This window comes from Agelaius phoeniceus, chromosome 3 (genome assembly GCF_051311805.1).
Source record: "Agelaius phoeniceus isolate bAgePho1 chromosome 3, bAgePho1.hap1, whole genome shotgun sequence".
NCBI lineage: Eukaryota > Metazoa > Chordata > Aves > Passeriformes > Icteridae > Agelaius > Agelaius phoeniceus.
Window position 1 is genome coordinate 18,916,267 of NC_135267.1, and position 25,030 is coordinate 18,941,296.

The 25,030-nt window shown below is 36.2% G+C and overlaps 1 protein-coding gene across 5 annotated transcripts in view; it reads left to right on the plus strand.

Annotated features, from left to right (window-relative positions):
• Positions 1 to 25,030, plus strand: part of COL19A1 (collagen type XIX alpha 1 chain) — a 183,821-nt gene that overhangs the window by 83,644 nt on the left and 75,147 nt on the right. For all 5 annotated transcript variants that reach the window (XM_077174795.1, XM_077174798.1, XM_077174799.1 and 2 more), the window contains 4 exons: positions 2,057 to 2,110; positions 9,341 to 9,394; positions 10,083 to 10,118; positions 22,226 to 22,273. In XM_077174795.1, the coding sequence (XP_077030910.1) occupies positions 2,057 to 2,110; positions 9,341 to 9,394; positions 10,083 to 10,118; positions 22,226 to 22,273 (192 nt within the window). The remainder of the gene's footprint in view (positions 1 to 2,056; positions 2,111 to 9,340; positions 9,395 to 10,082; positions 10,119 to 22,225; positions 22,274 to 25,030) is intronic.

The following is a 25,030-nucleotide window of genomic DNA, read 5'->3' on the forward strand; positions in this document are numbered from 1 at the left end:
CACGTACTGCTCATCTCACAGCCAGGAAAATGATAACTGAGGCTGAGGGGACAGGCATCTTTTAGTTAGGCTCTCTGTTTAGCTTTTTATGGCAATGTAGATGTTGTATAAAAAATTATGACAAGAAACTTTCACCTTAGGTTTCCACCTATGCATCAGGGCATTTACAGGATGCTACTACTTCTGAAGCAAATCTGTACATATTTGCATCATTTTTCTTAAAGTGTGAAAGCAGATACACAAGCCATAGGATAAAAAACCAGCTCTATAAATTTATAAATCTTCTAGAAATATATTCAGATAAGGAGATATTATGTCAAATATATGAGTGTATCTTTATAACTGTTGCAAGATTGCAGCAGTGTAACTGATTCTAGTTGAAATACCCTGAAAGCAGTATTAAGTGTTCAGTATGTCACAGTGATGAAAAGTAAAATGTCACTTTTGCAGTTCTAAAAGTTTAAGTGAGCTATTTAAAAAGAACAGTACGCCTGGGATTTCAACTGGGTTTTTTTTTTTAAACTGACAGTGAAAGAAAATTACTTTCTCAACCAGTGTCTTAATCCACAGAACAAAGAGGACTCTATAGTTTAAACATACTAAAATAGTAAGTGTTAAATTCCTATAACTGTTTGGTGTCATTTGAACTGTGCAGTAAATGCACAGATTTATGTGGTGGAGGGTTTTTTTGATCAGTAAGAAAGGGAATACTTGAGGGAAAACCTTAACTGTATGATTCAAGCTAACACATAGCATTAAGTTTCTTATCAACAAGATGTATTAAAATGGAAAAAATGAATCAGCAAAGCCATCTTGGGAGTGAGATTATTAAATTCACAGTTTGCTGCTGCTAATTTGTTAGTAGGCTTCAGTTGTTCAACAAAGCTCATACACTCATTTTGCAAAACTGATTATTAGATGAAATGCCCTCTGTCATTGCCATGGGAGAAATAGCTCTGAATCAGGGCTGTGTCACAAATGCAGTTAGCTGAATGATCTCAGCTCAATGCCATTTACCTAACAGAATTATGAAGATCATACTGATATAATGAATAGGTTCTGCTCAGACAAATGTAGTCCCCTGGAGATAAGGGAAATTTGGCGAAGAGCTCTTTGTTTTCTTTGGTTTATATGAAGAGCTTGGACTCTAATTAAGTCAGTCCTTGCACTTCTGTCAGAATTATGTTACTTTATGGTTACTTATTTTGATTTGACAAGCTTCATTTGAGGGATAGAGATTCAATTATAGAGCTCTTCAAGCTTGTTGCTTCTTGGAGGTATTTTCTCTTAAATTATGTTTCTTTAGCAGGTGTATTTTATTCACTTTGATAAAATATGTCTTAACTAGAATAGCATGGTTGTTAGAGTTAATATGGAACTGAATTCTTTCATGTATTCTACAAAGATTATTGTGTTTTGTAGTCAGCGTTTCATGAGCAAACTCAGGAGCCAACTATAGTCAATTCTGAAGGAACTTTCCCACCGTTTTTTTTTCTTTTGATTAATCATGTTGTTCATATTCATACTTGTTAGAAAATTTTCAGAACAAAAGTTTTTTCAATTTTTCATGTGCACATAGTGAACCCTATACCAGTATGGGTCAAAGACAAAAGATAATACTGAGGACTTTGTAAATAAACACTTACTGTAAGCATCTGATAAGAAAACTGAATCTCAGAATGAAAAAAACCCAGAAATATTAAGATTATGATTTTCAAAAACTAAACTGTTCCCTGCTGTAAATTTCTGTTTCACCACCATATTCTTGAAACACAGCAAGAAACAATAATGTTCTTCTGTGGTGAGTCTTTATGGATGTTCAATGACACTATGAAGTACAGAGAGCTGTACCTCATAGTACCACAGTGCTAGACATTTTTCAGGGACATTTATTTGGAAAGAATTTCTTTTGGAATGTAAGGAATAGTTTTGCTTGTGCATCCAGAAATGTATATGTAGAACAGACCAGAATGGTAAAATATTTTTGCTGTTAAAAACGTTGTGGGTTATTATGTGGCATGAGTATGTATAATAAAATAAATATTAATTCTTTTAGGGTGAAAAAGGAGATAAAGGAGAACCAGGACCAGAAGGCCTTCCTGGAGCAGAGGTAAATGGAAAAACAATGAAACAGTCAAGTTACAAACTTCTGGGTGGGTGGTTAAGAAATGCAATTCAGACTTTATGTAAGTAGAGTGATGGATTTAGAAATTGGGTATTCCTAATAAATTAGGGTATTATATTCCTAATAAATTGGGATAATAAATTAGGGTAATAAATTAGGGTATTGTATTCCTAATAAATTGGATATTCCTAATAAAGTTAATAAAGTTTGCTTTATACCCTCTTCCTGCCCTTCTCCCTCTTGACCTTGATGGGGGTTACCCTGGCTTTAGGTTTTAATGCTGGATGATCTTGGCTCTCCAGGAGCAAAGCATTGCTGTTGAAGGCAGAGAGCATCTCCCAGATGGGGAATGACTGACATTAGGAGTAGAATCCAGATACAGGACTTGGAAAAAACATTCAGTAATATTTTTTAAGCAGCTTTTCCAAAGGAATTAAAGGGTCATTATTTAACACAAAAACACTGTGGGAGTCCAGCTGGGGCCACTGAAAATGGAGTAAGACAGGCTACGAAATTATGACACTTTTTACATCACCTGGCTTTCCATGCACACTGTAACCATAAAAATATTTTTCCTGTTTTAGGTAATTATAATTTAATACTGGGTAAATCAGGCTATTTTTAAGTGGATGTCCTTCATGTGAGAACATGCACTATGTACTAAGCTGAAACTACATTTAGGTATTTGTAGAGGTATTCTCTTGTAGCCTGTCTGTCTGTAAAGGTGAACCATATCCTTCTCTCATACATACATATATGTTGACAGCATGGAAAAAACACATCTGTGTTTCTTTCCATAGCTCTGGTGACATTTCTGTGTTGGTCTTACATGATCTTCTTTACTACATGAGATCTTGTTCCATCAACCTTTTAGGAAGAGTAAGGTATACCAAGTATCTAATTAACTCTAGGGCATATTTAACATAGTGGCACTATGAAAGTGAAAAATACTGAACATTCATATTTTTGAATATTTACTGAACTGTTGTAATGTGTCAGTAAATGGTAGATTATTATTATTATGGAAACTGTCATTAAAACATTAAAACTGAAGTAAAACTGCATATGGCAGTATAACATAGTATTGTTTGAAACCACACATAATTCTCTTTTAGTAATGCTTACATAAGATGCTTTGAGCTCAGTTATCACTGCATAGAAATGTCAGTCTTTAAATTTACAGGTCTGTGTATCATTGACTCTTAGTTTCTATCTGTGTCTCTCTAACTTGCTCTGCAAGCAGAAATGTAACATCTGATATTTCTGCAATAATCAAGTTAATCTACTTACATTGGTATAATCTGCAGTGCTGTATAAAAACTATAAAAACAGTCTGAAAACACTTAAAGCTAGAGGCACTGCCTTCTGGCAGGTGTTGTCTCTGCCTGGGGAAGTGAGGGTTTCCATCCTCTAAAGAACTTGAAGATAGATGATGACTGAACATTTTTTCTTGAACAAATGGTAGAAACATATTTGAATGTATTTTAATCAAAATCAGAAAAGTAGGTGTCACAGAAAACTTTTGCTTGCTGTTGCTAACTTGTGTTTTCTTAGCTGTACAGAAAGTTCTTGCTAGAAAGAAGTAGCATGACAGAGGGGAAGCCAGACCTGGTTTGGAGACTAGGCTGTAGTGATGAAATACCTAGAAAGTTTTAATTTCCTCTTCTCTCACTCATGCTAACTGGCTCAGTTAATCTCATTGAGAACCAGGTTTCGAGGCGGGAACTGTGAATATATCTGAATGTTCTGCACATCTCCCAGTTTATCTCTCCAGTAATCTGAGCCAAGTTCTACAATGCTGTGTCCCAGCCTGGGACATTATTCAAAATCCATCTGACAACATGAATACTTGCTATAAATACTACTACTGTGGTTGCCATTGTTTTTAGTTTCCTAAGGAGTACCTATAAATAACTTAGTATATTACTAATAGAGTCCTCCTGTAGTACATGTCCATGTCTCTTAAGCATGTATTTGCTTTCATAGGTTGAAAAGCCAATTTGATTGAATAGTATCTCTTACATCCCTTGAGACTCTTTTAGCCACTTGACATTAAACTCAGGTGACAGATTGCTGCCACTAAAATCCTGTAATTTTTTAAGATGTTATTTCCCTTCAGCATTCTTGTGAATATTTTATTTTACAGTTGGGTATGTGATCTGTCTGCTTTTATAACTGAGGAGTTATGAGTTGTCTGGTTTAGTTGACAAGGTGGTTATCAGCGAAAGGTTGGACTTGACGATCTTGGAAGTCTTTTCAAACCTTAATGATTCTGTGATTCTGTAATAATGCTGTCCACTGTAACAAATGAAGCTTCATAGAGACACTACCTGAAAAAAAAAATATAAAAACACCAGTAGCCTGTGTAGAATAAGGACAAATTTGCAATATAAATATCCATGAAACTATCTGTGGAATATGTTCTCTGTTATATCCATATGTCTGCCTGTTGATCTGAAGTGAAAAGAAGATCTTTATCACAGAAACTTTTAGACTTTTTTTGAGTCGTGTTGTTTCCTTGATCACTGGTGCAGGTAGGAATGAATGCCATGGGATACTGCCAATTACTATTTTCTAACATAAATTAAATCCTTCAGCAAAAGTAAGTCAAAACAGCAAGTTTTATCATATCTGTCAGCATGTGTCATGCATAGCTGGTAGAGGATTAGTGTCTTTCTTGTAAGTGGGGAAAAAAAAAGTTAAATCTAAAATTAAAATCAAGTATATATATTAAAGCAAGTGTTTAACTGATTATTTTCATTTCTCTTGCTGGGGGAGGTAATATCATAAGTGACTTTTCTAAAACTTTCCTACATAAAATTTAATTCTTTACATACCTGATGCCAAAAGATGAACCTCTTAAGTTCAGTAAGCAATAAAAGAATCCCAGGTTTTCAATGGAAAGGTGGAAAACATTTTTTTTATTTTTTTGCTTGTGGGAAAAGGTAATCAGAAGTATGATGATTTTTAAGGGGATCCTGCATCTTGTTGTAATAACAATAGTTGTTTACCTTCACATCCTCAGGACCTGTCTGTTTAATCTTGAGCTCTCTTAGTATTAGCATTGCAAGGAAATACCTGAATAGGAAGAGAATAATTCTATTGTTTGAAAATGTGAAGTTGGTGATGATTTTTGTTTATATCTAGAGTCTGAGAATTCTGTTAGGAACAAAAGTATTAGAAGATAGTAGATTTAATTTAGGGTCCAGGGAATTCTAGAAATATACCACTTTGAAGTTTTGGAATTCCATTAATGAGAAAAGAGCAGTGTCAGTATTTTAAAGTATCTGAGACATAAACTGAAAAAAAGTATATCGTTTGGAGCTATGAAAACACTTTGCTAAATTAGAAAAGTTATCCCGGCATATCCAGGTTGGCATTGTACACCTGACTTTGAAGATGTTGTTAACTTAGATTTTAAGGCTGGTCTGTGCAGGAAATGTAGTACTGCCCTTAGTGGTTAGAGTATTCCCGAGCTCTTTTACTCAGTAGAGATAACTGATCTGATCTGTAATAATGGGGTTGCACATTGTTGTTAAATTGTTGGGTTGTATACTGTATTTCCAGTACATTAGATTATATGTATTGTTCTTGGAGATTTCCCCCTGATGTGACATTGAACCAGATTACTCTAATGAAGGCCACGGGATTGCAAATAACAAATTATGTTTTCCCCAAAAGGTATCTTTTAGAGTTGAAAACCTGTTCTCCTGAATATATGATTGCAGTCTGACTGCATTTTCCATTGCCACATGTGCAGCACAGTATATGCTGTACAAATAGGTGCAATTCCAGTAGGCAACATTTGGATCCTGCAAGGAGCTGCTGGAGTCTTCTGGTTGGACTCCAGCTGATCTTTGCAATTTTTCATTGAGAAAAGTACCTGGTGTCAGCTGGTGGTACATTTTACCTGTTTTATCAGTTTTTCATTCATTCCACCAGAAGAAGTACCATTGTCATCTCCTCCAAACAAAAAACACTGCCTCTAATTTAATCTTTCCCTTATCGATCCCAGCTCACACCCTTATAGATATTTGTGATATACTTGTCCCAGTAATTTCTCTGTTGGTTGGAAATTGCATTACAGTTATCAGTCTTATTTTATATATGTATATAGAACATTTCTCATTTTTGCTATTTTCCAGTATTGTTATCTTGTTAGCTTTGAATTGGCCTTGTAGATACATATTCTAATGCTTGCTTTACATTTTGGTTTCCTCCTTCATAAAGGAGCCATAGTGTAAATTTATCATGACCTGTAAAAAGACCACACTGTAGTCCTTTTAAATGTTTCAGCTGAAGACTGTTCATGAACTCATAAATATATATTATTATATTGGTCCCAAAAAGCTAGAATTAGACTGAGATAGAATTCAATACCCAATTAATTAACTCTCTGTTATAGGAGGAATTTTTAATCTGTTCCTAAATTTCTGGCAAATCTGGTAACAGACCCCTTATATCAATAGAAATTTGTTTGTTTTTAAAACTGACCTTGTTCTCCTAAAACATTGAAGAAAATGAGCTTTTCTAACATAAGGCTTGATCTAAAATCATCCAAATTGTATCTGTTTAGATAACCACATTCATTTTACTGAAGCATCCTGTTCTGGCCTCTGCCAGAGACAGGATACCCTGCTGTACTGTGTTAAAGGGGCTACAGATTTGACTTGGCACAGGAATTCTTTCTTCTTTTGGCGTTTCAGAGACAGTGAACCAGCAGCTAAACCTTTCAGCTTCAAAAGGGTGACTGTAGGGAAGAATAGGCATGGTGCATTCCCAGATGTGGGGTTTTTTTGCTATCATTCCCTATGTCTGGAACTTACTAAGTCTATAATATTTTTAAATGCATATATAATGTCTAGGCAAACCAGAAATACTTATAATGGGCCTATAACATTGGGTCCTTTAAAATCCTCCTTCAAACACTGTAAGGTTTCCTGTAAAACATGTAGTTTCCCCTTGTTCTTTTTATTTGAGGTCAATTGTATTTATTTGAGGTCATCATCTCTGCACTAGCTGTTAGACTGCACACCTCATTAAGGTGCTCTTGCAGAAACATTGTTAAAAGCTTTAAACACAGCAATTAAGAAAAAATAAGGTTCATAGTTTGAAAGTGCATGGCTCAGGCTCAGCATCTTTCATCTGCAGTTGCATTTTCTATTCAGTAGAGACACACAGATATATGTCACCATCTGTGAGTTGCAGATTTTTTTTTAGCCTTATCTTTTATCTTCTGTAAACATACAGCCTAAGAGCTAATTCCTAAACTCATAACTATTGTTCCATGGCTGATTTGCTAGTATTGATTTTGAACCAAATCCATACAGTTTGCATACCTGAAAAATCCCTTAAATGGCTTTAAGAATATGGGTTGGTTGTGTTTTATGCATTCTTTCAGAAGGAGGTTGAAAGTAAAATGTAGCAAATGGAGACAATATTAAAGCTATGTCATAAATATGCAGATTGTAAAAAGAAAGCAATTTTTTGGCTTGGTTTTTGAATCCATCTGCCTATTACATTTTTTAAGTTCAAACAGCAAAACTACTTCTGATTTAACTATTACATATTTGGCAAGCTTAATAAAGAACAAATCAAAGCTAAATCAGGGGTATTTACAACAACCACAAATTTAATCCAAAGTGGGTACTTAAATGCTCATATAGTTCTAAATGATGTTCCTTCCAGATGGTGAATTAATGTAATTTTAGCAGGAAGTGAAGTTGCACAAATACGCAGTATTTAGAGCACTCATTGATTTCATGTTTCTGTACCCACCAAGGCACAGATGTTAGTTACCATTTTCGTGCCAGTTGTCTCTATCTTCCTAATAATTGCAAACTGAGGAAGAGAGTTTGCAAGGACAAAAAGGGAGCTGGGAAGAACTTTAGTTTGTAAACCCTAATTCAGATGTAAATGAATTTTTTCTACCCTTGACCTATTTAACCTCCAGAATAATAACGATGGTGGTCTACTTGTGGAGCATCTTATTATGATTGGGTCTTGTATTGCCTCCATTGTTGCCACTTCATTTCTAAGTAAAATCTTTGAACTTGTAGAGGTGTCTCTGACTTTCAATATTCACAGTCTCTCATGCCACTAAAGCAGTGGTGAGAGAGACGGCACAAGACAAATCTCTTGGCTTAAATAAAAATGAATTCCTGGTAGCTTGGTACAGCATGATAATTAAGTTCATTCATTGCTGTAGAATGGCTTGAATTTGCTGGGCCTATTTTGAAGTCCCTCATATTTCCATTTGTTTTGCAGCAAGGAGAAGTCAACAAAGATTGTGTGCTGGGTACTAAAGATATTTTGTGGGGATTTTTGGGTGCTTCTGGTGAGAACTTCTTAGTGGAAGAGTTGTATAGGAGATATTGTAGAGGGTAGATTCAGACTAGGTGTAAGTAGGAAACAGTTTACAGTGAAAAAGGTGAACACTGGAAAAGGTTTCTCAGAGAGGCTGTAGGTGTCCCATCCCTGGAAACATCAATGAATGGGTTGGATAGGGCTCTGAGGAAGCTGATCCAGTTGCCATTGTCCCTGTTTGCTGCCAGGGGAGGTTGAACCAGATAATCTTGAGAAGTCCCTCCCAACCCAAACCACTCTGATCCTGGGAGTGTGAAATGGCTGTGTATGCAAGGTGTAAGGCTAGGCAGTACTAATTGCTTGTCCTGTTGAAGGGAGAACTAAAGAAGGAGATCAATTATTTCTCTAATTGCCTTTGTGAACACTGGTGAAAATGAGAGTGTTGGAAGATGTGCAGCAGCTCTGAGCTGTACCTTGCTGGAGCTCATCAGTTCAGCACTGCTACTTGAAACATAAAATCTGCAGTTCTCTGTCCACCTCTGCCTTTTTCCCAATTTTAGCAGAGTTCAAGTGAATGTACTAGCACCCTCTCTGATATTCTATTTTATCTTTTTTGGCCATGCAAGACTGCAAAAGAACTTTGCATTTCTTCTCACTACTTACCATAATGGGGCACAATAAAGCAGCTTGGCTTTGTATGTTTAATTATGTATTGAAGACACTTTGTGGTCTTTGATAGATGTGTGTCTGTTCACAAAATAATGAAAATAAATAATTTCGAGATAGCACTAATAATGTGATAGAAATCTAAGCCTATTTGTTTAGTGTATACTACTTTATAGCGCTACAGGATTTTGTCCCATAATTTTTCACAGATGACAACAAATATGCATTTCTCTTTTTGCCCAGGGACTAAAAGGTGACCCTGGTAGTCCTGGTGTGGCTGGTCCAAAAGGAGAAAAGGTACATTTTTAAATCTATTAAGTTGTATGTATATGTGAGTGTGCATTATATTCTTCAGTTTTGTACATGTTGCCATAACTATGTGTGGCAAACACCCACTGCTGCCATTTGTGCAACTTAAGGGTTAAATAATATGAGTACAGGCTAACTGTAAATGCAAAAGACAAGTGCCATTTATCACAATGAATTTTAAAAGGAGTTCTGATCAAGAGCCTAAATTTGGTGTTCTGAATTGCTCTCTGGGTGCACTAATTTGCTCCCATGAACTAAACCTGAAGGTCTCAGATGTGATTTGTACCTCAGTGACCTAATTCTGTGAATATTCACACAGTCAGATTTCTTTACATATGTGAGCTGTCACACTGGCTTCAGCAGCCACCTTGTACATGTAAGCTGCAGCTTGTAACTTGACATATGGAACTGTGTTTTGAAGGACTGCTTTTTTTAAGCTGTGATTCATTTATGCAGAGGCCTGACACTTTTTTCCCTTTAACCTGTGGTGAACTGTGTATATCTCTGCCATTATTGGAGAAGAATATCACTTTACTCACATATTTTCATAATCAACATGTTTGATGATTGTACTGAAATAATTTCTGCAGTGCTGCAATATTCTCTAAAAGGTCTAGAGATTAAAAATGTATAACTAAAGAGATTGTTGATTTACTTCCTCTCCTGTTTTAACCAGGGAGATGCAGGACCTCCAGGACCAGCTGCCTTGAGTGTGAGTACATGTAAAGAAAAACAGCCAAAAGAAAATCCCTAAGAAATGCTGCATGTTTTTCACTAATTTGCAATGTGAATACTCCCACTTATAAGTCTAAAAGTCCCTTTCTTCATAGTGCCTCTGCATTTTCTGTATGGCTTGTGTAGGGAATTCTGTAAATATAAAAAAAAAAATAAGCAGGTTTAAAACATCTTGTTTCCTCTCAAATGCTAACAAGGATATTATCTTGTTTATTCCATGTATAAATAATGTGGATTTGTTCCAGAGAAGGAATTCCCTTGGTGTTTTAAGGAAAAGCATTTTTCAGTAGAAGTTTGCAAAAATGATCAATGCTTTTAGGGTATTGTATTCTGGCTAGACACTGCTGTATGGATGGTGGAAAATGTTCTTGATTTCCTTGCAATCCAGGCCCCAAGCATGTACAAAGCCTGAAGAAAAGTATTCCCAAAACTCTGCAGGACGTGTCTTGTTTTCTTCATAAGAGTAATAAATCCGGTCTGAGTTCTATGAATTCTAGTGGCTTTGCTCATGAGCTGAAATGAAAAGCCCTTCCATTCTGAACAGTCTATTTGGGTAAAACCAATTCCAAATGGTGCAAAAGAGTGTGGCAAAAACGAAAAAAAAAAAAAAAAAAAGATGAGAAAAGGTTCCAAATTCCCTGGCTGTAATTTCACAACATGAGTAGCTCTTCTCCCAGACTCAGTGTTATGAGCCACATCTATACTGTTCATGTTACCCACGTAATCCTAAATAAACTTCAAAAGAACTGTCATTTATAGTGTAAATAGTTTATACATGGTCTTTTCCCTCCCTTAATTTCCAACACTGTAGCAGCAGGATCCTCATTAGAGTTTACAAACATTGAAGGATATAACAGAGACCCATATGATAAAAATAAATTCTACTTTTTAGGTATCAAAATTAAGTTGCTGTGTTTTAGACTACTTGTTTTTTGGATTATGAATTATAATATCCTGTATCTCTATTTTCTGGGAAGAAGTTAGTGTTTTGTCCCAAGATCAGTGACTCTTTGCTGCAGTTCATATCTTACTGGAGGCAAACAGGTCCATTTATGTCCTTTAGTTCTTGAATATACAAACTGTATGTTGGAAGAGTTAATATATTATTAAAATAATATTGGTAACCTGGAATTTTACTGTAGTAGATGCATTGGAGTTTGTCTTGCTTTAGATAGATTCTTACAGGCCTTGAAGGGATCATAAGAATAGGAATCAGACACATCTGAAGATAAGACAGGGAAAAAACCTGAGAATATCTATTTTGTGTGTGCTCTAACACCTCTTTTTGAGAATTTTTTATGTAAGTGATTGAAAAATTAGTACATCTGTTCTGGTAGAAGTACCTGGATATGTTAAATCTCTTTTTTTTTAATGTGTTCATTGTCTTAAGTTACAGTTGTGGTCACTTAGCTTTCCTAAGAATCATACTCAGAGGTCAGTAGTATGATAGCAAGAATCAGAGAATATGCTGAGTTGGAAGGGACCCACAAATTGGAAGGGATCATCAAGTCCAACTCCCGGCCCTGCACAGATCCATCCCCAAGAGTCACACCACATGCCCAAGAGCATTGTCCAAATGCTTCTGGAACTTTATCAGGCTGGTGCTGTCACCACTTCCTTGTGGAGCCTGTTCCAGTGTTCAACCACCCTCTGGGTGAAGAATCTTTTCCTGATACCCAAACTAAACCTCCCCTGACACAGCTTCAGGCCATTCCCTTGGATCCTGTCACTGTCACCACAGAGCAGAGATCAGTGCCTGCCCCTCCTCTTCCCCTCACAAGGAAGCTGTAACTGCAGTGAGGTCTCCCCTCAGTCTCCTCCAGGCTGAACAGGCCCAGTGCCCTCAGCTGCCCTTCCCTGCAAGGCCCTTCTTTCTCCTTGTGGCCCTCATTTGGACACTCTCTAGGGACTTTATATCTTTCTTATATTGTAGTGCCTAAAACTGCACAAAATATTCAAGGTGAGGCTGTCCCAGTGCAGAGCAGAACAGGACAATCCCCTCCCTTGCCCAGCTGGCCATGCTGTGCCTGATGTGCCCCAGAACAGTTTTATCCCTCCTGGCTGCCAGGGCACACTGCTTTCAGATAGACTGGATTTACTCCTTCTGTACTTTAAGTGATCCAATTTCATAAAATGAATGTCCAAGAATTGCATTTCTTTGATTACAAAATGCTTTGCAAATGTTTCAGTTCATTGATTCCAGCACAGCAAGGTGCCTTTGTGTTGGTACATTTACTGATGGTCACCTTTACACTTTTAAAAAGAAAATATTTAAATTTTAGGAAAACAGACACAGTCTTCAGAGGGATGTTAGTAAGTGATGTAGACAAGAGTGAGTGTGAATGGGTTTAGCAGTTTGAAGACAGATTACAGCAGAGTGGGAATGCACAGCCCAGCAGGAAGGCTTTCTCTCTTGGCCACTGTAATTCGTTGTGTGTTTCTCTTGGCAAGAGCTAAAAGATTAATTACATGAGTGATGGTGGCTAAGGGAAAATTCAGTTTTCAGAGTGGTTTTATTTGTGTGGCTTCTGTGTGGCTGTGATTCTTTCAATATATAATCATGAAAGGAAGGTGTCGTATCTTGCTGTGAATAAATAGTAGGTCAGATAATATCACAGTTGATATGTCACTTAATGAGAACTTACTGTGTCTGAACCATTCATGTTGTTATAGCCAAAATATGATGTAAGTCTTTCAATTATGAGTCCTGTTAAAGTTTTAAAGTGTTCCATTCATTTGGGATGAAGGCATAATGTCATAAATTTATCCCCTGCTTCCAGTAATTTTTATTTTTTCCTAATGTGAAAATTATTTATTTTTATCTAAAAGATAAATGAATTATGCTGGGGGCCGTGGAGAGAAGAGAAGTGAAAACGATGACACACTGTTAGAAATAAGTCCTAAGTATGACTTTTGGGCAGGGAGGAAGGGAATATTAAAAGGGACCAGCTTTTGCTCAAACTGGACAACTGGGCCTGGGTCATCGACCTTCTGCCCCAGTGCCATTGCACACAGAGACAGGTGGTAAATGATGGCATCATACAGAGCTCTACTGCCCTGTGCAGCGTTTCCATTCCTGTGTATTTCCATAGAAATCATACATCAGTGGAATAAGCTGTATGAGGTCTATCATACATTCTTATTTCAGTATAAACTAGACCATCAGTAGTGTTGTTCAGGGTCAGAATGTTCTCCCCATACACAGACCTGTTCCATGCTTCTATCCTTGGCACAGGGAGTGTGAAAGTAACAAAAAACTGAGACTGCAGCAGCTGGTTGGTCCAGGGAGAGTTGCCTGTAAGTAATCTATACAAGTATGTAACAGCATGCAGTAGAAATTCTTGGGAGTTTTGGGTTTTTTTGTTTGTTTTTTTCATCTGTGCTACTGGCACCTGCAAAAGTCTAAAAGATGTCAGTGACTCTGTGTCTGTGTTTGTGCAACTCTGATGAGTAGGAAATCCCACACAGCTCAGAAGCATGAGCAACATGGGAACATGAGAAAATACAGAAGAGAATGAAGGGATTGGTACCTGGAGGGAAAAAGTATATTTTTAAGTGTTCAGTTGACAGATATAGCCATTATAGTATGGAATGAGGGAAACTTCAAGGCAGTATGTATGGCAGAATTCATAAATACCCAACAGCTGTAGCAACCTATTAAATAGATGAGCATATGCCAAACTGCAAAATAGGCAAAAAAATAGCACTGCTTTTTAAGATGCAAGAATTATTTTATGAGTTTGAAATTGAAATTTCATAGCTCAGAAAGTGCATTTGAAAAATAGAGTAGAGCTCTGGAACTTCCTGTTTGATGCGAGTTAACAGAAAATTTCACACTGTAATCCTAACAACATTAACATTTAACAAAACTTCTCACTTGGAGCAATAGCACAGAATTCAGAAAGAGATGGGATTAGAATTCCATGTGTTTCTGTGCATTTATTTAAAGTAGGTACATAAGTCTTGTTAATACAATTTCATCAATCATGCATGAAGAATTGGAGAAAAGAAACAGCATTGTGATGTAAAATATGCTAATCTGTAAGAAGAAATATGTGATACATTTTATAGATTTCCATAGAACTCTACTGAAATTAACAATTTCAATAATTCTAAGTATATTTGTTTGACTGGGCCATTATTCATACAAATACATTTTTTATAAATTTGACATATATATATATGTGTATATTTCAGCCCTTTTATTAAGGGCGTAAAGTTTCCCTGTGTTTCTATGAGTCAGTTAACACTCCCCAGGTCCAGATATATGTATGTATTTTTTTTCTCATTTATGGTGGTATTTTTATGGGAGTGGTCCAAAATCATGATTGATTCTCAGCCTTTTTTATGCTGTCTCTAATTTCTCTGCTATGTTCTGAATTGCTCTGTAAGTAGTAGATGTCTCTTTTCTTTAGTACTTTTCAGGTGTCTTATGAATAAATGCTGTGATTAAATTTTGAACTTTTCTCCTTTATTATGTCAACTTTATGAAGCAATATGGGGGATGTTTAAAGCTTAAGTTCCCTGATAAATTGCACGGTAGCTGACGAACCTTCAGCGAGTAAAAGGGAGGGATTGTACTGCTCTGTAGTGTGGTTTTGCCTAGATGTGGGATTTAGAGGCAGAAGCTGGGGACTGTGTTGTGCAGGGTCACAGCTGGCTCCACAGCTTGCCCGCTCTGATATCCCAGCTTAAGCCTGTGCGTGCCGTGTCAGAAGAGTGACAGGTGAGGGAAGGTAGTGCAGCCATCCCTTGTAAAATATACGATAACTATTCCCCTCGACACTCGATACGCTGCCTTTAGTTCCTGGGGAAAATGAGCGTCCGTCCGTACGTTCCTGCGAACCTATCCCTTTCAGGAGTTATAAAATAGTCACCCAGATGGCACCAAGTGTTTACTCAGAAGCCAAGGCTTAAGTCGGTCACAGACAGAAGTCCTCAGGACTTGCTTACTAAACAGATATTTGGAATGTTGGCTCCTAGGTCTGGTTAAACCGATCCCAAGGAAGCTGGTGCACAAGTGCCGTGTGGAGGTGGCTGTGGGAGGAAGTTGCAGATTCAGGTCTGGGCAAGCTCCACTGTAACTTTTGGCTCTCCCCTTTCTAAACAAACATCAGCTACAGATTGCACAGCTTTCTCCTCCGTTATTCATGTGAAGCTAAAGGAGTGGATACACACTCTCCAGTAGTAAGCAGTCAAATAATATTACCTTTGCTTTCTTTCCATGTAATGACGTGAAGGACAGTAATCCTATTTAACTAAAGAAAGTATAGAACTGCAAATTACATTTTCATTCTAAATATCTTCTTTTCATACATTTACTTTAAGAAAAATCTGAACTTTATCTGTCTGAGCTTTTTAAATGAGATGTATTAATTTCCTGAAAATACTAAACTGTTTAGTTGTTTTTCATTAAATACAGCGCTCACTTAACTTCCACAGTATAACTTACAAATATCCACTTCTTCAAAAAGCACTTTTTAATTATGGGAGCAGGTGCTATTAAGATTACCCATTTGTTGAAATAGAAGATTATTTATTAGTTACAGTGAGGTTTTTATCTTCTTTATTCAGTAATACTGTTAGTGAAGGCACATGTGAAGATTGAAGCCTTAACCTTACAGTAAATTTTTTTTTCAAAAATTCTTACTCTGATAAATTGGCATGAATGTGATTTCTATGTCCTTCATTAGAATAATGATTTGAAAATTGTCCCATGCAGTAGACATCAATGTAATGAATAATTTTGATTTACTCCTCAGGATTTTAATTATACTTTTTTTTGCTCAGCAAATAAACCTATGTTTATTAAAAGTACTTGGTTCATGAATGTAAACGTCAGTGAAATTACCTTTTGAATTTCACTTTCAAATTATTGCCTCTGAAGGAAAGTACATTTCAAGGTTAATTAACAGAGAGAGCTAAAGAAATGGCCAAACCCAAAGAATAATGACGTCAGTGAGGAACATATTTTCTGTTTACTCCAGTAAAAAATGGTCAAGGAAATGTAGCTTATCATGTTTTCTGGCAGACTGAAATACTTCTGCTAAATGCTGTCTCCTTTTCTGTAGAAGTAAATGGATTGAAAGCAGTTTAGAAAGAAAAGTGGTGTAGTAGCAGAACAGTATGGTCATTGCAGTAACTTTAAGGGGCCAAGCAGGTGTACAAATCTTTCCACTTGCTGTCTCAAGGTACTTCAGTAAGGATGTGACTGAGATCAGGTCATGTTTGGAAATGTTTAAGATAGAGGTAGTTTAATTTCCCTCATAAATGGTAATAAAATTTCCCTCATAAAAGGAAATTAGTCATCCTTCTGTGATTTTCCTGTGCCATTTTTCCCATTGGAACAGATTTGTAACAGTGAGGTGTGTCTGCAAGCTCTGTGGGCTTCTGTGTGGGTGGTGGTGGACAATCTTTTTGGGCAAGAAGAGGAAACTATGCTAATTGAATTTTAAAGTCTCCCACTTCCTCATCCTCCTGTTTGGGGTTCAAGATAGGGCTGCATCACCATTGCAGCAAGTAAACTGCCTTGAAGATACCTGAGAAACCAACACTTTGACCATCTTGACTGAAGGAAAGTTATTCATATTTCAGTTCATTTGCCTTCTGAGTGTGATCATCTGTTTTTACCTGAGAGGAAGACATTAATTTACTCTCAATATGTAAAGGCCAAAGAGAAAAATATTCTCAAAATAGGGTAGAAGGATCAAAGTGACCCGCACAGTAGAACTTGTTCTCTACAAACATCTCCAGATTAAGTGGATGCCTTTAAGTCCTATTGAACTGCATCTTGTTGCATCCTGTCTGGGATGCTGTGCCACTCTTACATCAGGGCAGCCACAGCAGTACCATCCATCCCACAAGCAGTATTTGGGTGGCTGGAGAGTGCTCTTCAAGTCAGTCATGGTGCAGTTCTTCACTGTGATCACCCATTGTGTTATGTCAGGAATTTGGAAATCTGTGGTCACTTTTTACCTGAATACTGATTACCGTGATTCCCTGCTGCTCTACTTGTGGAGTTTACAGAGGGATCATTGAAATTTTAATTCAACAACGTGACAGCTTTTCTTAATCCTGAACAAGGACTGTGTTTTAAAAGAACTACATCAATCACTTGCAATGGGAACTGCCCACCAGTTTGCTTTTAAAAATGTTTCAGCAGTGATGCTGTATCAGTGGAATTATACCTTTCTGTTTATCATCATAATGTTTTGAAATTGCATGGCAAAATCATATCTGTTATAGCTGGGTCTTTTTGAAGTAGCAAGTTTTATCATTATAAAAGCTTGCATATTCAAATGATTAAAAAATGATCTACATTTTTACATTATCACAAGGCTTTTCTGCATGCCTAATTTAAACTTTGTTTAACTTATCTCACTAAATTGCATACATTTTCTCCCCATTTAATATCATTTGTTCTGTAAAAATTGAGGTCATGTGTTTGCTGGAATTCATAGTGAGGAAACACTGGATGAAAGTAGTTTGTGTATAGAAAATACAAACCAGTCTATAAATGAAATAATTTTTTTGCCTTAATTAGACCTGCATTATTATTGCTAACTTTTGTATTATATTTAATTTGTGTTGAGAAGGAAATGTATTCCAGCTCAGAATGTATTCCAGGAGCACTACCTACAAGTACATAAGGCAGCTGTCTACCCTTCTGCTTCAAAAACTATCAGCTATGTTTTGAAGCAACTTTCAAGATCCCAAAAATATATGTAATTGTCCAATATTTTGCTCTCTTGGCATCAACCATAATCTTCTGTGAGAAGTAACATGAATAACAGCTTTAAGTAACCTCACTATTCCACTTCAGCAGGGATTTTTTCTTTTTTCTTTAACATTCTTTGTTTCACCATGGGGTCACAATAAAGACTTCGCTTTTTTGAGAATATGTTCTTAGGCACTTTCTCTGAGTTATTATATTTATGAACAATGCCTCCACCATGTCTCTGCAGATGCTTGTTTTGATGTATCAGGTCTTTAAAAATGTTTTTTTTACCTGCAGAGTCACATGACAGGATTTTAGCCCTTCTACAGTAAGTGGCAGAACTGTTCACTGATTTTTCTGTAACTTCCTAACATATTTTTCTTCTACTGTCTGAAGTTAAATAATTTTTATTAGTTTTTATCACCTGATACTTTCAAAAAATATTAGCTGTTAAAGTACTGAAATGGTATCTCCTACAGATATTTTCAGTACAAGTTCTTTTAAAAACTCCCTATGGTAGCATTTTTTAAACCTGTTGGTTTTTCCTAGTTTCCATCAACTTAGACTAAGTTTTGATGATATTTCCTTTAAACATCTGCCCACACGTTCTTCACAGTGTGGTTGCTTTTTCAATTCTATGTTCTAACCAGCATATTTTCCCTTGTCAATACTTCCCTTTATGGTTTACCTCTTATAAAGGGATTCACAAGTTTCTGCTCTTCATTTTCAAGATTTTGCACAACCGTCTTGTGCCTACCAGTGCATCATGTATCATCTCTCTTCATAGCCACCCTCACTCATGATGGTAAATTTTCTAAGTTTCAGTTGCACTTAAGAACATCTCCATTTTACTGGCTTTTATTTTCCCCAAGCTACATGGTAAGGTTTTAGAGATTTCCACTTCATGTTCCTCAAGCTCCTTCAAGTACATTACTCCAAGGGGCTTGCTTGGTCCATGGCAGGAACAGGCTGTATGAACTGTATTTGTTATTTTATTCCACTGCTCCACAAAGTAGGTAGAAGTCTGGCACCTTCCAGCCTCAAAGGTGGCCTGGCAGAGTCAGGAAAAGCCCATGCATGTTAGGTGACCTCAAAGGATGCATCATATTTTCCTGCCAGCCTGATGTCACACAAATAGGCTGGTTTTATACCCCACAGTGCCGTGTGCTGTCCCTAGACATTGTTCTGCTCATCATCATAGCCATGCTCTTGCCAGGTCAAAAGTATCAAAGTGACAGCGACACATAGTGAATGACTTTAATTGCCTTGCAATACCTGAAGGGTATAAGAAAGGTGGGAGCAGACTTCAGCTGAGCCTGTTGAAATAGGACAAGGGATAAAACTGAAGGAGGTATTAAACTGAAGGAGGGTCAATATAGATTAGATACAAGAATGAGGCTTTTTTACAATGAGAGTGATGAAACAATGGAACAGTTTGCCCATAGAGTTGGTGGATGCTCCATCCCTGAAAACATTCAAATCCAGGTTGGTTAGGACTCTGAGAAACTTGGTCTGATTGAAGATGTCCCTGCTCATTGCAGGAGGCTTGGACTAGATGACCTTTGAAGGTCCCTTCCAACCCAAACCATTCTGTGGTTCTATGATCTTGATTGCCTTGGCTGTTGCTTACTGGGGACTTTGTACTTCTAGAATAGATTGCCTTCTGACATAAATGTTTAGAACACAATCCTCAGTATATCCCATGTACCGTAGATTGGATGGATGATAGATAGATATAAATATGTATATTCAGTGTATATTCTATCCCTTTACCTGTGGTGGTGGGCTCCTCTGACCAACCGTGCTATCCATGGCTGGTGGGAGTCAAATCTGATCTTTGATCTCCAAAGGAAGATCTCCAGAAATTAAATAGGAATGCGACCTAAGTCGATACTGTAGTCCACCTTCCAACAAACATGGATTCCTATTCATTGCCAAGTTCCATAGGAGTTCAATGGTAGATCATTTATTCATCTGTTTAGACAGAATTGTCAAGTTCCATAGGAGTTCAATGGTAGATCATTTATTCATCTGTTTAGACAGAATTCACTGTAGAAGGTGTTTTTTCATTTCTCCTGTAGGTTTCTTCTGCAGTTATTTTTCCATAATCTCTTTCAGTGAATGTTGAGCAGATAGCACTGCTAAGACATTACTTTGGCCACGTTACTACAGTTTTAGAGCTGTGTTAGTTAACGTGGCCTGTGTTGTCCTATCAATTTTTAAACGGAAGATCCCACTGAGGTTGGTGTGAACTTTTACCTCAGTTTCAATATCAGGATGTGGCTCCTTGTACAGGGGAGTCCTCCCTGCCTAGTTACCAATTGTACACAGCTCTCCTCCCTTTCCTTGAAGATAAATCTCCTTATCTGGTTCCTTTTTCTTGACAATAATATTGTAGAGAGAAGAAAAAGAATTAAAGTACTCCTTGGATAAAAATGTTGGCTATTAATTATCACTATTGTGCAGTTACATTCTTGTGTAATTCTTGTCCCCTTGGAGCCTTATTGTACAGATATGTGAGGCTAAGTATTTCCTCCCCATAAAACGGACATTACAGGTTTTCATCTCGTTCCCCTGCATAAAGTTGTCACTAAAATGAAAAAATTAACAAAACAAAATTCCACCTCTTCCTGAATTCTCAGAATTTCTTCACAGAATTAGAATATTGCTAACAATTAACTGCAAGTTCCACACTACCTGGATGAGAAAGTAAAGAAGCTTTGCAGAGGTCACATTGCCATGCTGCTTTATGGGTTTGTGTATGTATAAGCTACATAACTTGCACTGTAATTGACTTACCATGATATTATTTGTTGGACACAACGTTCTCATGCATATTTTAGTTCAATAAACTTATGGTGAAAGATGGAAATGGTGTGCATCAGCTTTGTAAAAGATTCTACACCTTCTCCTGATTACATTATAAACTGAAATGATAAAAGAAATATTCTATAGGGAAATACTGTCTGAGATATATTTTTAGCTTCAGTGTTTGAAAGCAGAGAAATGGTAGAAATGGAAAAGCTCTTGAAATGACCACTTCTTTTTAAAATTGAAGTCAGACTACATTCTAATCAATTTAAAACAATACTTGAAGATGTATGAACTAGTAGCTTTGGAATGCCTATTTACTTTCTCAAGTTTACATTGGGAATTAGAGATCATAAATGAACTTCTTAAATTCCTTTCTAGAAATCTGGGTACTTAAAAAAATTATGATTGTCAGGGCACCTCAATTTACCCTTTTTAGGTCAATAAATATGTGTAATTGATTCTAAGTAAGGTGTTTGAATTTGACCAAAGATATAAATCATGCTGAAGCAATACATGAGTCTGAGTAATTTTAAAGATTTTAAAATTTTAGTATTTAAAATTCTTATATAAAGAAAACATAAATTCTTAAATTGTGTGACATCTCTAAGAATATGCAATATAAGGCTTTTTTTTTAGATTATACAATGCAGAACTGTTACATATTCTTTGCTGATTACATTTAAAATTATTTCACATTTCTTGTTGCTGTAATGGAAATTGGATTGCTTCCTCAAAGTAATTTTTTAAATTGTTTTCCAAGATGACTCATGAAGAAAAGGGAGAGTGGGGGGAATGACTGTTCTAAGTTGTTCTGAGATGTTATTTGAAGGCTTTATGATTACACTGTACATTAATCAGATGTAAAATTAAATCCCCAAAGCATCAGAACTGGTCTGTGATTTGGTCTCTGACTGAAAAAGGCAGATCCTTGCATTGAGTTCAGAAGGAAGGCTCACAAGTCAAGGATATATTCAAAACACTCAAAGCTCCAGTGCCTGTTCAGGAGACAGAGAGAGAGAAAAAAAAGAAACACTGAAGTGTTTTGAAAAGCCAAGCCAGAACTGCAGAGGAAGCAGCACAGGGCTGGTTCTTGGGATCCAGTGAGCATAAGGCCTTCTGCTATATTTAGTTCCCTTTCCCTGCCTTCCCCTCCCCCTTCAGTGCCTATATTTGAATTTGAGTTGTAGAGTAAGTTGTCTTTTATTTAAAATAACTTTTTTGTCAATTTTTATGGCATCCTAACTTAACAAGATAAATCACTTTTCAAGTAATATTGTAGTTAAATATAACTATGCTTAATTAGAGCCGAGTTACCTCTTCTTTTCCAAGGATACAGCCTTTATATGATGGCATGTGATTAATAATTATTGTTTGTGCTTTTTCTTGCACCTTAATATAACATTAAAGGAATTGTTAGGAAAAGGCAATTCTTATTAGTAGAAATAAATGCCTTGTCTTGCCATCTGGATCTTTGGTCTAGTCTTGCTTCTGTAGAAAAATAGAGGATGAGAATAGCACTGAATGTTCTAATTGTTTAATGTTTGTATTTTCAGGGTTTGCTGGAGGGTCCCCAAGGTCCACCTGGCAAAGAAGGTCAGAGGGTGAGTAAACTTGGTGAACAACTGGTCAGTGTGCTAACAGCTTGATGTGCAGCTTCTGCCTAGCATTAAAAAAAAATGGTGAGGTAGCAGCTGAGTATGAAGCATGTTGACAACAAACTGAGCCTTGACACTTGAGGTTTCTCTTCAGTTGAAGGAGATTTAACAATTTCAACTATCTAAAGTGTTTTAATGACTGGCAGAACAGATGTATTGTATTGTTTTTTGTGCAGTATGTTTCTGCTGTAATTTTAACTGAAATAATATTAAAACTTTTCAGTTTTCCCTTTTTAGTAGGGGTGAACTATACTTTGCAACATCTAAGATATGTAAAGATATGAATTTAGGGTCATTACTTAAAATATTAGCAGAAACCAGTAATACTGACCCAGGTCTTTTAATTCGATTATGCAAGTGTCAGCACATATGTACAACATATGTGTACAAATGATACAGTAAAGGGGACTGGAGAGGGAGGTGCAGAATATGCCAAATACATTAAATAAACCTTTGCTTATTTAGAATTTTAATATGATTAAGTAATGGACTGACTGGTTCCTCCATGTTCTGTTTTTATTTTCCCTGACTTATTGAATTTGATAATTCATTAGAGCAGATAACAAATATTTATAATTGTGGTATCACAAGAATTAATTCACCATTGTAAATTTATAATCTAGTATGTTCCTAAAAGTTTGGAAAGATATTAAGACTCAATCATTTCAAGATTTTTACAAATTAAGTATGCGGCCAGTTTGGACTTTTGAAGTTGGGTCTCAATAATTCTTGGTTTATTTAGGCATCTTGATATTCAATATCACAGTTAAAATGCCTGAAGTAAAAAGATTAAGTGTTTCTCATCATTGATCTTAGTAAACTACAGTGAATTTTTAAAGGCTAATTGAATGATTCCAATAATAGTAATAAAACTAACAGAAGACTAGCCCTTGAACAAAATGAGTAATGACACGTAGGCCCAAAGCTATGTTTTATGTTGGTTGTTAAGTTTTAAAAATAGTACTAAATTCCATTTAAGCTGAACACGAAGACATGAAAGCTGAGTTTATTTACGTTTCTCACTAAGGATTGAGAACCTGATCAGAAAAACTCAGTGTAATAATGCAGAATTCAAAGTTGTATGATGACAATGTTATTAAAGCACATTTACTAGCATATTAACGTCCTTATTAAGAATTTTATAATTACCATTACTATTACAGTTAGGCAATGAAATATATAGGATACTGTGAAATGATAGCTGTATCCTGTTTTAGTATATTTTAGGGTTGTTCTGTAGAGTACTGAATCTGCAAAAAGACTGATTCGTTTTTAGGAACAGTTTTTAGGAACAGTTATAAAGATTCTTGTGTTTTAGAAACTTCACTCTTGGAAATTGTTCATTTTTTTATGCAAAAGTTCAGAGTTAACACACTGTATTATATTTAATGATGGATAAATTGATTTGGATTTTTTTTTCCATATTGTAGTAGGAATTAGTGGATTGATACTTTCATCATGGACATTTTCCTACTCACACATAAAATTGAGCTGCTGTCACACTCCAGCCCCTATAAAAATGGGAGCACTGATGGTTTTGTAATCTCACCATGCACACAGCTGCCATGAGCCAAACAATGGGAACAGCAGACTGTGGAGTCTCAGCATCTGTCTTTATCTTTCTACCAGTGAGATGCTCACAACAATGCTCCTTCTGCTGGCCACTCCCGCCCAAGCATTAACAACATTGTTGGCAGGCACAATTCAACTCCCATGTGCTTTTGCATTTCCAATACATTTAATTACACAATAACATACCATTTGTAACAAGATCTCTGCTCTGTTTAATGACAAACAGGACAGTGCACATCTAATGGCTATTAAATGCTCCTTTTTATTCAATTACAGATGTCATGTTCCTCTGTTCTACTTTCAGCAGATCCTCCAAATCTTTCACATTATATGAAGTTATTGCTTTTCTCAGGGGCTGTCTTTTGAAGATTAAAGCATATTATTGAGTGTATAACTAGCTAATATTTTTTTCTCCAACAAATTATTCAGACTTAAAACAATATTGTGTTCATTCTGAAGACCGGAACTGTAACATATTAGGGGAAAAGAGCCATTCTAGAAACACTTGGAAGTATCTATTCACTTTGAGAACATGAACTTTTATTTTAAGTTGCCATTCATACTGTCCTTGCTATGTTCAAAATTTAATCCACCTGCATCTGGAGCATTTTTAAATGCTCCTTTGGAAATTGCTCTTAGATTAATAAGGAGTTGAGAGGACAATCATATAGTGTGTAACTTGCAGACCTCAGAATGCACATTGAAGCAAGGAGAATTAACAGTGTTAATGGTGATATTGAAGAAACATATAGAAGGCTCAGGTTAGAGCTAGTGACAGGTAAAATGGAAATAGAAAATGAGTAGAAAAGCAAGGAAAACAGCATGCATTTTCATTTTCAGAGTGTTTTAAGTGAGATTTTATTATATCAACAGAGATCAGGGTTTAATATTAGAACTACTAAGAAATACCAAAGGTGCCCTGTCCCAGAGTGGGGCACGCATCTCCCTGCATTCCCTTAAGAGGGAACTAGGAAAATTGTACTCCTAGTGAGAGGAATAAGTCTGAATAGTAGTATTTCTTTCACCTCACAGGAATAATCTGCACAAAAAATCACATCATAAAAATAGGTATAGTAATTATTATAAAAATAGAGTAAATGTTGCTATTATTATAATAAACATAAAGATAAC